This window comes from Chiroxiphia lanceolata, chromosome Z (assembly GCF_009829145.1).
Source record: "Chiroxiphia lanceolata isolate bChiLan1 chromosome Z, bChiLan1.pri, whole genome shotgun sequence".
Taxonomy (NCBI): Eukaryota; Metazoa; Chordata; class Aves; order Passeriformes; family Pipridae; genus Chiroxiphia; species Chiroxiphia lanceolata.
In genome coordinates, this window is record NC_045671.1 from 38,707,754 (window position 1) to 38,722,578 (window position 14,825).

At 38.9% G+C, this 14,825-nt stretch overlaps 1 protein-coding gene across 2 annotated transcripts in view; it reads left to right on the forward strand.

Annotated features, from left to right (window-relative positions):
- The window catches only part of RASGRF2 (Ras protein specific guanine nucleotide releasing factor 2), a 122,897-nt gene that overhangs the window by 81,303 nt on the left and 26,769 nt on the right, over positions 1 to 14,825 (forward strand). For both annotated transcript variants that reach the window (XM_032675762.1, XM_032675763.1), the window contains exon 18: positions 14,270 to 14,376. In XM_032675762.1, the coding sequence (XP_032531653.1) occupies positions 14,270 to 14,376 (107 nt within the window). The remainder of the gene's footprint in view (positions 1 to 14,269; positions 14,377 to 14,825) is intronic.

Sequence of the window (14,825 nt, forward strand, 5' to 3'; positions counted from 1 at the left end):
GAAAATACAGAAAGTTAAATAAAGCACCCCAGGTGCACAGCTTGGAGCCTGTATGGATGATAATATGAACAGCAGGGATAAACAGAATATGTTCTGTCTTTTCATGTCCTTTCTGTTCTGAGGGATCTGAAGAATGGCTGGATGGCTCATTGGTTGCTGCAGCTGAAGTGCTCTGTCACCATATAGGTTGTTGCACACCTTCATTCTTTTCCCAATTTATAAAAGCAGGATAATAATACTAACAGATTCTATCATAGGAAAGAGTTTTATTAGTTTCTTCACACTGTGTTCATACACCTCTGCAAAACTTGATTTCTTGATTTTTGCTTCAGTCAGAGACATCTTCCCAAATCCATACAGAAGTTCTCCAGCAGATCTGCTCTGATGTCTGTCTTATAACACAGAAAAGTCCTACATAAATTGTAATGTGAATGGTCTCATCCTAGCGGATATCCTGCTAATCTCTTCTTTTAGCTTTGCCATGAATAGTCCTCGAGTGGAGCTCCAGCTGCAGCGAGCCTTGTCTCTCGGGGAGTGAATTTCTCCTCTTCTCTGAGAGTCTGTCACACAGCCAGTGTCAAAAAAAGGAGTGAGACTGGTAAGGTGGGAGAGGAACCTCCTGCCAAAACACTCACCAATCACTGGTAATTTAGCTGCAGAAATCTTACAGATGTTGCAGGAGTTATGAAACAGCATAAAATCTACACAGCACCCACACAAACCCTAGCATAAAAACAATTTATGTAGAAAATTATTTCTTTCGCTTGTGGCTTGTAGAGCTTGGAAATTTCACTGATTTATTTTTGTACAATTCTTTCAAATGTGTTATTGTTTGGTCTTTTTTCCTCCTTAACTTTTGATTTATGTCTGTTGTGCACAGAATGAGAGCACTGTGTCAGGATCAGCAAGATGCACTGATTTTTAAAGAAAAAAGAAAAAGCATCTTTTGGTGTTCATTTACTGAAACTGCTCTCTGTGCAGGCCCTAATACTTGTTAATATTCATAAATCATGAAGGTGTTCTGTGTGAGTAGAACAGATCAAGCTTTGCTTGAAATCATTGAATAGTTGTATGGATGAAGCGAAATTAACAAAACAATGCCTTTTTTATGAACAGTACCTACATAAGCTTAACAAATACACAAATTTGTTGTGTGCTAAGAATATCTAACACAACATGAATAAAACCAGTTAATTCTAAAATCAGTATTTTTATTTTGAAATGGTTCTACTGAACATGGGCTTCAAGGGGACTGTTTTGACAAAGTCTTGAATTCAAGAACTAAACTGATCTTAGATTTTTTTTTTAATATTTGAGACAGATAGATTAAAAGAACTTTGAGAAGCTCATTTCTTCCTCAGCTCTAGCTGGAGACCAAAGACCTCCCAACATGAAAAATAAATCTTACACACGAAGCAAATACTTAAACAAATGAGCTGTTCCCTAATGAACAAAGCAGCTGTATTTCAACAGCTCTGTCACCAGGTTTTAGCTGAGTACGTTGTATTTCCAGCACGCTTCAAAGCTGCCTTCCTCCTCCTTCTCGTCCTCCACTTCCACCTCTTCCAGGGTGTTGACCTGCACTGTAGAGAATGTTTTATTTCTCACAAGAACAAGGTGACATTGTGGAAGAGGACAAGAATGGAATGTGAGCTTGGGATTGGCAGGAGGACATGGCTTCTTTAGTCTTTAGTGCAAACATTTGGGTTTTTAACCACATGTGAGAGGGAGACGAGACAGGGAGAAAAGGGAGAGGAGACAGGGAGAAAAAAGTAGGGGAAAAAAAGAGTCTTTGGGGGAATATCTCTGACAAATATGATTTACACGTAGGAAAAAATGCCCCATGCTGAGGGGAAGGAAAGATAGGTTTAATCTCTCTGATTTCAATGATTTAAAGGGCCAGTTAAAATGACAGCATGGAGCTTTGAAGCATCTACACAAAAATGAATTGGATCTATACTATGCCTTTCACTTAACTGACTGAACATATCTCTAGTGCTGAATTACCTTTGGCTTGAGTTATTACCTAAGTATTGTTCAGGAGAGAGAATTTTTCCTAAAGCTTCTGCGTTTTGCAGCTGGTACCCTATGAAATCACATTTCCAAAGATCTCCCAAACAAAGAGCCTACCAATCATTTCTTACATGGGGATAGCACGTAAGCTTCTTTCTTTCACAGAGAAGCAGTCTTACTCCAAACTGCCCTTGGTTTTAGGCTAGCAGAACTGATCTGACTGTTTACTAGACTATTTTGTGGCATCATGGGGTTTTCCGTAGCTGTCACAGTCTGCCTGCAGAAGAAATCAGACCATCCTTCGCACCTGTAGCAGATTCTCCCTTAAGTCAGTGCAAACCCTGCTCCCTTCATTTGCTGCAGGTGCTAAATTAAAGTAGTATCTTCCTTCAGAGCAGTTGTTCAATACACCTGGGCCCTCAAAAGTACCTCCTGGTGCCACTGCCACATGCTCGCACTGCCTGTTTCACTCTGTTGACAAAGCATTTAACTGAGCCTGTGAGTTTTGGATTGATGGTCTTGTCATCATGTCACTGTCTATGGAGAGATCAAGTTCCTTTCTTAATCTAAAACTTTCTAAAAAAAGTTAGTCATATGCTACTTTCCACTGATTTTTAGTGCATTAGCAGTATGCATAAGTGATGGAAAAGATGTACAAAGGGAAGTATGTATGCCTTTTACAGTGTAAATGTCTGATTTATTTTGACTTGGCTATTATTGCATTCTTGATCACTGCCCGGGATGAAACACTGTAGGCCCTTTCTATATTTCCTGTGACGAAAAGCTGCCAAACCTCGATTTTAGAGCAGCTGAATGCAGTTGAGGATAAACAGAGTGGAAATACTTTCGTGAAAGTGTCAACTTCAGGATCCACTGGAATGAACATGGAAAGTCCTCATCTTTTTGGAGGTGCTGTAGGGGTTTGTCAGCTGTAACGTACCCCAACTGTAGGGGATCCCTGGTGGTCTAGTGGTTAGGATGCGGCGCTCTCACCGCTGCGGCCTGGGTTTGATTCCTGGTCAGGGAAACTCCCCCGGGCAGATGGAGCTCGTCAGCCCTGTAAGGCCATCCATCTAAGAGAAGGTCACTCTAAACAAACCTACGTCCTGAGGACCTCACTGCCACTGTCCAAGCTCACTCGGCCCCGGCAGATGAACCTTAGGATTAAAGGGTGGGCTCAGCTCAGCGCACACTGTGTCTCACCTAAAAAATCCACTGCGCAGGCTCGAAGGGTAAAGACCTTTCCCAAATCTTCGTTCGCGAAGACTGGCCATACACACCCCAACTGTAACATTAATAGCAAATATAGATGGACTTTTGTAAATTACAGCTATGGTTTCTATAATGACAAATCTGCAGAAAGCTACATAAGCGCTGAAGTTGAGCCAGATGGGTCCTGTGAGCTCTCAGTCTGACACATTTTACCCCTGCTTTATTACTGGCACAATAATAGAGGGATGGAAATTAGATGAAAGTAGTAATTCATGTTTCATAGAGAGCCACAGTGGGTCATGTGTGGGGCTTTCCATTCTGATAAATCAGTCACAGCTTGATTAAGACTGACTGCTTATTTTCCAAGATAAAAATTACAATGAGAAAGTTTCACAGAAGATTTCAGGGAGAGCTACTTGGCTTATTTTGAGTTGTGACCAGTGGAACTGCTCCGCAGTCATTTGAACAACTTGCCAGCTCCCAGTGTGACAATATTTTTGTTTTGTTTGTTCTGGCAGAAGCACTAATTGGAGTAATGGAACGATGCAACTCATGCCAAATGACACAGGGCCCTGTGTGCTTGCCGGTGGGTCTGTGTGCTGGACGCAGCTGTGCCAGGAGGGGCCTGCATGTGCAAAATAATGCAGGCATGCCCTCCTAGTGGGATCCTGTTGGTCCCCGAGATGGAAACCACGTAAAAACACTCATTATGCTTTTAAAAGATGCATTATTTCCTCTGTTGTCACCATCCTGCAGACAGAGTATATAGTTCTGCATTCAGAGATATCAGATGTGCTGTTCAGGGAGTATTTCCCTAATTCTGAACAGTGGCATTACACCATTACGTTTCCTGAGACAGAAGTTCTAGAGTAGGCAGCTGGGTTAGTAAGGAATTTGGTAAAGATTGGAACGAAGCAAGGTTTGTAAGGGAGATTTTTGCTTTCTTTTTTTCATTGTGAGAGGACAGGCAGAGAGAGATTTCCTTGGTATGATGAATGTTGTGTGAAAGGCAAGCAAATGATATCTGATGTGATATCAAGCTGGATTCTATATTACGTGGCTAGCTGTGTAATCCACTTCTGTGCTGAGCTAAATGCTTCCAGTTGCATCAGTGGTTACATGCTGACCTTTGGAAAGGTGTGTATTTCCTCCTGACTTGGTACATAAGTATCTGTGTTTAAGTAAAACTAGAAAATGTGTGTCTTTTTCTAGTTGATAATCAGTATAACGCCATAAACTTCACTGTTAGGAGTTTTGCACTCCAGTAATTTTCTGGATTATAACTTCTCATTCCTTGTACTGGAGAAGCTTTGTGGAACTTCCTCATTCTGAATCCAGACCAAAAATAAAGCAATTGTGATGGTGATAACCCAATAATGATTGAGATGAGACTATTTGGAAGAAGATCCTAATTTTAACTATGCATCTTCAGGTCATGGGTTCCCACATGGAACTCCAAGATTGAATTTGAGGGCACCTGCCTCATGTCAGAGGTGCAGGGTGCCATCAAATCATGCCATGCTTATCAATCCTGCTTGTATTCTGATCCTCACCAGTCCCCCCTGTCTGTCAGGGATCTAAGATACTTAGTTTCCAGAAAGAAAAGAGTTAGTGTAGGATTTGTTAAACTCCTCTGGTCTTTTATGCAGGGCAACCAAGATTTTTTAACTTGTCAATTTTGTTTGACTAATGGCTCTAGTCAGGAACTGGGAACACATTTTGATGAGATTGCCAGACCCACTTCTTCATAGAGGTGTGAGAAGCATTGAAACCTGAACATTGAACTTCCTTAGCACTCCCATTTCAATTAAAAAACTCCAAATGGGAAATACTCATTGAGTTACTCCACAACTGACACTGTTCTTCACTGAAAAAAGGTTTTGTGACAAAAACCCCCTGGTTTAGACCCAACCATGATTCCTTCCTGAGGCTGGGGTGTTATCAGGAGCTGCCCAGGTGTCGTTGCCAAAGCAGGGTGACCAGGGCTAACACTGTGATGTTCAAAATGAGTTGAATCTTCCCTTGCAGTTTTCTTAGAGCAATAGCTTTGACTTAAACCAGTGACTTGAAAATGAAAGTTAGTTTGTCTCGTGTGATCTCTGCCCTGGGAGTTAAGAAACAGGGGAAAATGGCAATTTTATTTTTTTCAATTTAGCAAAAGTTTATGATCTCCCACTTATATTTATGTATTCCTTGATTTTGAATGACTGTCTTATTCTAGTTTGTTAGAGGAGCTGGCTAATCAGGAAATAAGTATTTTCTCTGGACATTTCCTGAGTTACAGATTTGTAAAGTCTGTATTTCCTGACCTATTGCACTAAATCCCAGGCAGCTGCAGTGCTGTGCATAGGGTGGATTCCCCCCACCCCCCCAACCGCCTGCCCCCTTGAGCCTAACTGTTGCTTGAATCATCAGTATTTGTTTAGGCTTCCATTCTGGCCCAGTCCTAAATGGTCTGGAAGCTGCCTGTGAGATGGACGTTTTGTTCAGAGATTTTTTGATGCCTGTTATGCATCCTGCCAGTTTTTGTTTTGCCTGACAGTCAACTACCCGTTCACAGATGGTCTGAAAAATTATACATTTGGCTCTTTGCAATTATCGCCTCCTTTCCATTTAACCTTTATTCCTATTAACATTAAAAATAACATGAATAATTCCACAAACTACTTCCTTAAACTTAAAAAGCCCAGAGGAACTAAAGGTAAAAATTCCCAAAGCCACTTTTTTGTAATTTTCTCTTTCTAGCTATACATTGACTTTAAGTCTTTCTTTGTGGTAGGGCAACACTAAGCATTTTGAAGGTCTGAAAGCTTACTTTGAATATTTCTTGAAACAACTGTGAGCATTATGCAGTAAAGATCTGCTATACTTTTCATATTGATAGCAGAGCAAGTCGTGAGTTTAGATGATGTGTAATTAAGGAAATCAAGAGCCAGGGATCATTTGAAATGTAGAAATACATCAGCAGGTAAAAATTGCTTATATGCTCCCTGAAGACAAGGAGACGTAGCAGGAACACAGGCAAACACATTTGACTGATGAATAAATTCAAAGAAATACCAGATGCAGTGTTGCCATTTTTGTAATTATTCATGGAAGATAATTCAAACATTGCTGCACTAAAAAAAGAAAGTGTCTGAGGTGTACTAAAGAGTCATCAATATAATTGTTAAGGGAGACTGTTCAAAAAGGCTTTTATTCTTTGCCAGTCATTCCCAATAGTTCTTTTATGTAAGTCATAGGAAAAAGTTCTGCTGTCACATTGCACATTTGTCATGATATTGTGAAATCTGAAAACACAATTGGCAGCAACAGCCTTTGAAATTCAGGATCTGTTCTTTCCTAGAGATACATCTATTAAAAAAGGCACAAGATTTGGATGGTTTTGCCTAAGATTTCACTAGAAAAATTGGACTTGTGAGTTTACACATGCATGGACACACAAACGACTCTTTGTGTGCAAAGAAATACAATTTTGAAGATGTATACGGGTGTACCAAAATTTAGAATTAAGTTTGGTGATGACATTGACTCCTTTTTCTCTCTCCTTGCTGTTGCTAAAAGAAGAAAGGAATAGGATGTTCTTCTGTTGCTGCTGAATTTTAGCTTAAAAAAATGCACATTATTTGGGTTTTGTTACTCTGAGTTACTGATTTTTAGTAAGAAGTTGTATAACTTGTAACTGCAAGTATGTTTTCAGTCTTCAGCAATCTTTAAAGATTTCTTTTTCAAGATTGAGACTGATGTGGTCTCGTGAGAGAATATCTCCATTAAAACCCCAGAAATCTCAAGAGTGTGTGGTAGTTATATCTATAGCAGTAACCCTTTTTTTTAGGACTTCTAAATGACAAATTTTCAGATTTTAGTATTTCTTTGGGTTAAAAGGAATAATTTCATCCTTTGTAGTAGTCATGCTATAAACATATAATATCATAGATTATCATCATTGTCAGAGCAACCTTGGTGTTATTGTGAGGAGAGAAAATAGTATCTTGATCTTAAAAGTATTCTATAGCCACTTGCCTTTTTCTCCCATCCATTAAACTAAAATTGTTTTGCTGGACTGATATATTTTTAGACTGCTGGATTTAGTTCAAGTTCGCATAATCGTGACATGACTGCTTTGTCTCAGTGCTGTGTTCTTTATATTTCTCTGATTAGAAGAAGCCTTCCTAAAGCAAGGGTCATTTAAAAATAGTTCACCAACCTTTCCCTTTAATATTTTGCAGAAATTAAACACAGTCACTACAACTCTATCTGTGTTACACTATTGTACATCAGCTGGTGCATGTGAGTCTGTGGGATTTACCTTAATAAGACTATAATCCCTTGACTTCATTTGATAGTTAGATAGTATATGTGGCAGAGGCTTTAGGCAGAAGAATCAGATACATACTTGGAATTATTTCTGACGTGGGTGGTTACAACAGGGATTTTCAGTGGCATATTTCCTAGAACAAAATGATTTCATATGTCCCAAGGACCAGTGAAAGTGAAATTAAATGCCTGAAGTGCTTTGTACTCTGGACTTCTGGGTTTCAACAGTCATTTCTGACTCCATGAGTTTATAACCCCTTTGTGAAACAAACTCGAAGCCTGACAAAGTGAAAAATTAAATATTCCACTCTTATGAACTGAGGCAGCCAAAAGATTGTGGCTTGATGTTATAGCTCCTGCTTTCAAGCCTCAGATTGCTTATATAGAAAAGCACAGAATGGTTTAGTTTGGGGAAGACCTCTAAGATCATTTAACAATAACTAAAAAAAAAGAAAGGATTGTGTTATTGATCAAATATGCTGTATTTTATGCAATGAATGAGATCTCATCATCTTCATGCTTCTTTTCATGTCAGTTGTTATGGTTTTTTTCTCCAGCTCTGCCATTTTTCAGCTGGCTAATGTATAACAACCTGATATCATAATTAAAAAAATGAAAAGGAGAGCAGAATCACTGGTAGTTTAGGTTTCTTATCAACATTAAGATACTCTCTGTCCCTTATCTAAAATGTGTGAAACGCAATTATTTTTTCGAGAATGTGTGACCAATAAAGATGGGTATCTATAAACATCCAAACTTTCTTAGATATGTCAAAGAAAAAAATATATGATTAGTTTTTTTAAGCTGCTTATGTATTGGGAAGGCTTTTCTTTTGTCCTGTGTATATTGGAGAGGCTTTTTCAGTTTTAATCTGTGGATGAAAACTGTTCTGCTCCAAGCCTGGGGTTTGTATTTATTCTTTATTCAGGTCAGAAAGTAGCACTGATGTTTCCTAAGCTTAAGCTTTCTGGATTCAAGCCAGGCTGAATCGTGAAACTGGTCTACAACCCTTGAGCGTATTTATCAGAAGAAAGAAAAAAAAATCCCACAAGACAGAGAATTCCCTTTGAGGCTCTTTTTGATTATTTGTCATCTGTCTGGTGAGCCATGCATGTTCTCTTTCCACCTTTCTAGGACTCCAGGGATTGCTGGGACCTTTCCAAAGGCTGGAGTGCAGTTTTCCCTGATGTTAGTGCTAGCACAGCTTCAGTGCACAATTTCAGGGTAGTTCATTGAAACTAACATGTCAAATCTATTTCTGAAATGAAGTTTTTTTTTGCTAAGAAAGACACCAGAAACTTGTTGAAGTCACTGTTCATGACTTCAAACTACTTACCACTAATTCTTGTGAAAAGAGTTCTTTTTGTGTAGATAAACCCTTGAAAATGGATATATCATCAAAATTTTTGTCATGTTAATTACTGTGGTCAGGAATCATGTGCTGCTGTATTAATCGTAGACTCATAGAATGGATTGGGTTGGAAAGAATCTTAACAGACCATCCCATTCCACCCCGCTGCCATGGTCAGTGGCACCTTCCACTAGATGCAGAAATACAAAATGCAGAGAATACAGTTGCTGTAACTAGAGTGAGAATTTTTGACATCTTGAGTGAAACAGAAAAGCAAATGCTCACGTTTAGTTTCTTTAAAATATCCAGTTCAAATTTAATATAATACAAACATTCCTCTTGGGTGAGTTAAATTTTAAAGGTGAGCTAATGTAAATTGCTGATAGAGTCATGTTTGTGCAGTAGAACAAGAAAAAGCAGGGCAGGATTTTGCTATAGGGACTTGTTAGTAGCTTTTGAGTAGGGTCTGCTCTCTGTTTCACACTGACATGTGATGAGATGTTTGGATCTGATCCCGAGTGCAGCAGTTCCAAAGGTGGAACCACTGTCACATCCTACCTGGAGGCATCAGTTTTCCTTATGAATGGAATAGATAATGACATCTACCACTGAAGTGTGCTCTGGTCTTATGTATAAGGTATTGCTATAATTTAATCTGGTTTTCTCCACAGGTGTGGAGATCTATGTCTATTCAGCACCTATTTTTTTAAACTTTGGTGATAGCAGAAGCTATAAAAATATTAGTTTTTTATTGAAGTGCACATAAGAAAAACATGTGAAGGTGAAACTGCATTTTGCATCACATAATCTGAAGACAAGTATATGAATAGTGATTAAATAATATTGAAAGAGGTATTTCAGTGAAACTAGAAATGCTGGCAGTTTAATGTCATGTTTGACAGCCTGTGGTGGAAGTTCTGCATCACCATTATGTGCAGATACTATTTGTGGAAACAGTATATATTAATCTCAAGAGATAATGGTGAAAAACATTACTTGTAAGTAGCACTCACTGAAGCAACTGCCCACTAAGATGATTAATGATTAGAAATACTGCTGATATTTCTGATGTGGAAAGATTGCTTCCTTCAGTAGAGGAATGGATATTTACCATGGAGTGCTTCAGGTTATTCCACTGTGGGGTCTGGATGTGGGCAGGTCCATCCAGAATCCTAATTAAATTGATTAGTTACTGTCAGTGTGCACTTTCAGATTTATAATGAAGCGGAGAGAACTGAGGGAGCTCAGCCTAGAGAAAAAGAGGTTCAGTGGGGACCTTTTCACTCTCTACAACCCCTTGACAGGAAGGTGGAGGCAGAGAAGGATCAGGGTCTGCTCCCGGAGAACAGGGGACAGAATGAGAGGAAATGACCTCAAGGTGTGCCACGGGAGGCTTAGATTGGATAGGAGGAAAAATTCCTTCACAAAAAGGGCTGTCCAGCCCTGGCACAGCTGCCCAGGGCAGGGGTGGAGTCTCCATCCCTGGTCGGCTTTAAAGGCCTTGTGGATATGGCACCTGGGGAACATGGGTTAGTGGTGGCCTTGGCAGTGGTGAGGGAGTGGTTGGACCTGATGATCTTAGAGCTCTTTGCCAACCTAAATGATTGTGTGACTCTGTGATTTTATTTTGTAATGTTTCAAACCACACAGATTTATAGCCTAGGTAGCTAAAAGTGCCTCCAAGGAAAGTCAGAGACAGCAACAATATTATGCCAGGGACTTTATAAGCAGAGTTAAAAACTGTTCCTAGCCCCAGAATAGGTGGGAAAAGTATGTGGGGAATAACAGAGTGCATGCAGCACTACTAAAAGGTTAATGGAACCTGCTTGGAAGGATGTTGTCATAGATGTTGTCAGAAGTGTGATGGAACTCTTGTTTCTTGCAAATCAACACCTGAGCCGTGGCTCACGACTCCAGTCTGTGGACACATTTTGCAGTGTAGGCAGCAGGTGGCACATGGGTTATCCATCAGTGGTGACATGAACCTTCAGAACCAGTCAGGTTGTGCACTCTTCGAAATATGCATGAATGAGTGGTCTGTGCACATGGAATTGTTGCAGTTGTCATGATGGCTAAGGTTTTTGTTTGGATGGGTATTAGGAGGGGATTAGGTGGGCAGATAGAGGAGGGAGGAGCAGCAGTAAACTGAACCATTAGGAGGAATTTGCAGTGGGAAATGGCACCATTAAAGTCCACTGATGCTGCTTGAAGAATGTCTGTAGTGGCCTCACCAGATCCTATTCCATGGTCATCCCCTTTGCAGTTTCTGTCCCAAAATCCATGTGGCTTTGAAAGTTACGAGGACCAAAACCAGTGCTAGCCATGGACTTGGTTTTGCACGTTTCTGCTTCTACATTAATGCAGCTCAGGCAATAAGTTTTTATTAGGATTTTGTTTAGAGCTTGTTATCTAAGTTAGAAGACCAAAAAGTAATAATACTTATGTGTTTTTCTCTGAGTTTTGTAAATCCCTGAAATTAACACCAGTCTTCATAGTCCTTGAGTACCTTTCAGTCTTCATAGTCCTTGAGTACCTTTTCTCTTACATGTTTTCAGCTTTTGGTTAATGAAAAGATCTGTTCAGTGGCTGTCAGAACTAGAGATTTCTTTTGTTTTCACCTTTAATATTGACTAACTTTTCTTTAGGACAATAGTATGACGTCATTTCATAGAATCAGAAGTGATACAATCCTGTGCTTTAAATGTTGGGGGTTTAGCTTTTGCTGTACTGACTGGAAGGGAGCTGCCATGTTAGTTTTGAATAGATTTGCCGATACATATTTATGCATAACTTTACACTTATAAAGTCTTCTGATATATAAGTGAATAGGTAAAAATGGTGACTCTTGTCTGTAGTTTTAGTGAAAAAATCCAATTGCCTCAGGATGGTCCAAAGACTTCCTCTATTATTCTTCAGCATAATTGTCTCTGTCTTCAAACTCTCTTGAGATGATACTAAAGCTGCTGAATGTGGCGCCCACCTGGGTTCTGCTGTTACTTAAAACAAGTCCTGAGGTAAAACCTTGATGTAAAACCTTGAGGTAAAGCCAGGCATCCAAATGGGAGGACTCTGAGTCAGAGAACAGTGGGTATTCCACTCCCTTCCCTTTCCACAAGGAAATGTCATAAATATTATTTTCTTCAGCATGAATCTGCAGGTTTAACTCTTGGACAGTGAGTGTTGCTTGTGGATTTTTGGATTAATTTTTGTTTGTGTAAAGAACAATACATTATAAATGCTTTGTGAAGAAGGAAACAACATCTTTCTGAGTTGTTTGGTATTTAATAATGAGATCAGAATGGAGTTAGTAGATTTCCGGTTTTATTTTGGAAAAAAAATGCATTTTGCTGATTTATTTGAAGTTTTACACCTGAAGATGTGCAAGGAATCACCATCCTGGAGTTAAATTCACATGTGCATCTGTGTTCACCTGAGTTCTTTCCTTACGCCGCTGGAGATCTCCATTTATAGGTTCAAAGCATGAACATTAAGTACTGAGAATATGGATCAGAATGAATGTGTTGCGCATTCTCTGGAACAAGCTAATTACTGCTTGAAAATTGATGAAATTCTGAGGACCATAAAATTTTGCTGAAGTGATCTCTGGAGGCTTTAATTTTTTCCTTTCCTCATTTTATTCTTTTTGTAGCTAACTGGAAACTATCTCTGTAGGCTTCTCCCTCTTTTCCTTCTAGCTCACTGAAACTTCTTTTCCTTAATGTTACCTTCATACAGACTTTGCTGCTTTAATATGTAATTTTCATTGTGACTTTCATTGCTGCAATTAAGTAACTAATTGAACAGTTTATAATGTATATTCCTAACTGCTTGTACAATAGGTTAACTGTGAGACATAGAAAATTTAACACACAAAAAATGTTGCCTGTGTTACCTTTTACTCAGAAAAGCCTCCCAGATTTTCTTTATTTTTTCTCTTTATAGGCAGTGAAACTCCTGAAAATGCTTCATTGTGAAACTTTGATATTGAATCTTAGATGTCACCCACAGTGTAATATGCCACAGTTTAAAAAATGCCCATTAGCATAAGTGTAGAAAATACTTTTGGGGGTTGGGATCTAACTGACAGTAATAGATGTAAGTTTCTAGCTCATCTTTCCAAAAATGCAGAGCAGCAATTTGGATTTTCTGGATTGTCTTTAATGAAAATAGTGCAAAACTAAGACTAGCCTTTAAAATACCTCCAATGGGTTTATCACAGAATAAATAGAAGTTTAATCTGCCTTTGCTATTTATAATAATACACAGGCTCTCAAACAGCTTTTATGCCAAAAAAATAGTAAAGTTCTGGTCACACAGAAGGGTCTTTACAGCTGTTACTGGTCTATGCACTGAGTGAAATGGAGAGCACAGTAAAAGATCAAATCTAACAGAAAGTTTTAAAAATTTAAACTTCTCAAGTATATCTTCAGAGTTATCAATTTCTAAAAGAAGGTTTAATGTAGCAATTTTATTGATATTAAAATAGTGTAATCATACTTTTATCATACATGTTTTATTTATGTTAAAGCTGCAGCAGAATGAAAAGAGAAAGAAGAGATAATGTGAATGTAGGGAGAAAGTTCCTTTTTTGTTTCTAAAACTATTTCTTTGTAAGTAAATATTGCTGACAAAAAAAAAAAAAGTTGTCTTTAAAAGATGTTTGGGGAAATGCTGCAGTTGGCATATGTATGTTTCCAGGCAGCAGTGGCCGTAAATGTGCTTTCCATATACCTTTCCACCTTCATGTCATCCCAGTGGTAAAAAACCCAAATAACTTATTTAACAGTGTTAGTTAATAGAGCCTGTACAGTACTGCTCTTATCAAGGAAGATTTATTATGTTGGCGTTTCTCTCCTCTCTGTTTAAACTACTCTCTTCCCCTTGTTCTTTACCAGTTCTGAAATTCACCTGTTTCCCTTTTGTAAATCATACTTTCTGTAATTTGCTTGATTGCAGGCCTGGTTTTGGTCTAGTCCTGGTTTTTACTGTAAAATTCTTCCATACTGGAAAACAAACAAACAACTTTTTTTTTTTTAAATTCACTTTATTTCTTTATAAATTTTATTTTGTTTCTTCCATGCTGAAGGTAGACATTGATATTTAGTGACATATCTTTCTAAAACTGAATGCCGACCCAAGGAGGTGTCTGTATTAGTCTGTATTGTGATGGGCAAGGCTGTATTCTGCTGATCTTGTGTTCTACTGATCTTGCAGAATTTCGTTGGTCTAAATGGCCACATTTCACAGCCTGGGAGGCACCTTTCCTCTTATTGCACACAGATATTCTATAAGCTTTCAGTTTACCAAAATTACTCACACCCTATTTGAATTTTTGCCACCTCCACAAACTCCAAAGTGTGTTTTTTTCCTACCCAGGGTTTAACAACTCCGAGCGCACATGTGACAAGGAGTTCATCATACGCAGAGCGGCCACGAACCGCGTCCTCAACGTCCTGCGACACTGGGTCTCCAAACACTCACAGGTATTCTCCCCCTCAGACACATAACCCTGGACTGATTTGTCACAGTCGCAGCTTGGCTGAGTTGATTTGACTGTGGTAAACCACTTGTGTTTTCAAATTTATTTATTTATTGATTGATTGATTGATTGATTGTGAATCTTGCGTGGAAAGAGTCATCAGTTCTTTGTGTTGGTCTCCTCTGTAAACCATGATGGGACTGTGGGTCTGAATTGTTTGCAGAGGAGGGAAGGGATCTGAGTGGTTGGTGGAATTTCATAGATCAAAACGTCCTTTAAGATGCTAGGTGGGAAAAATGTAGGAAGAATTTGGTATACATGCAGAAGATACCAGGGAAATTGTTGAAAGAAACAAAGGGGGGAGGAAGACAAAGTGAGGTGGAGAGAAGGAAGAAAGGGAAGGAAGGGAAGCAAGGAAAGAAAAGGAAGGGAGGGAGGGAGACAGGCAGGAAG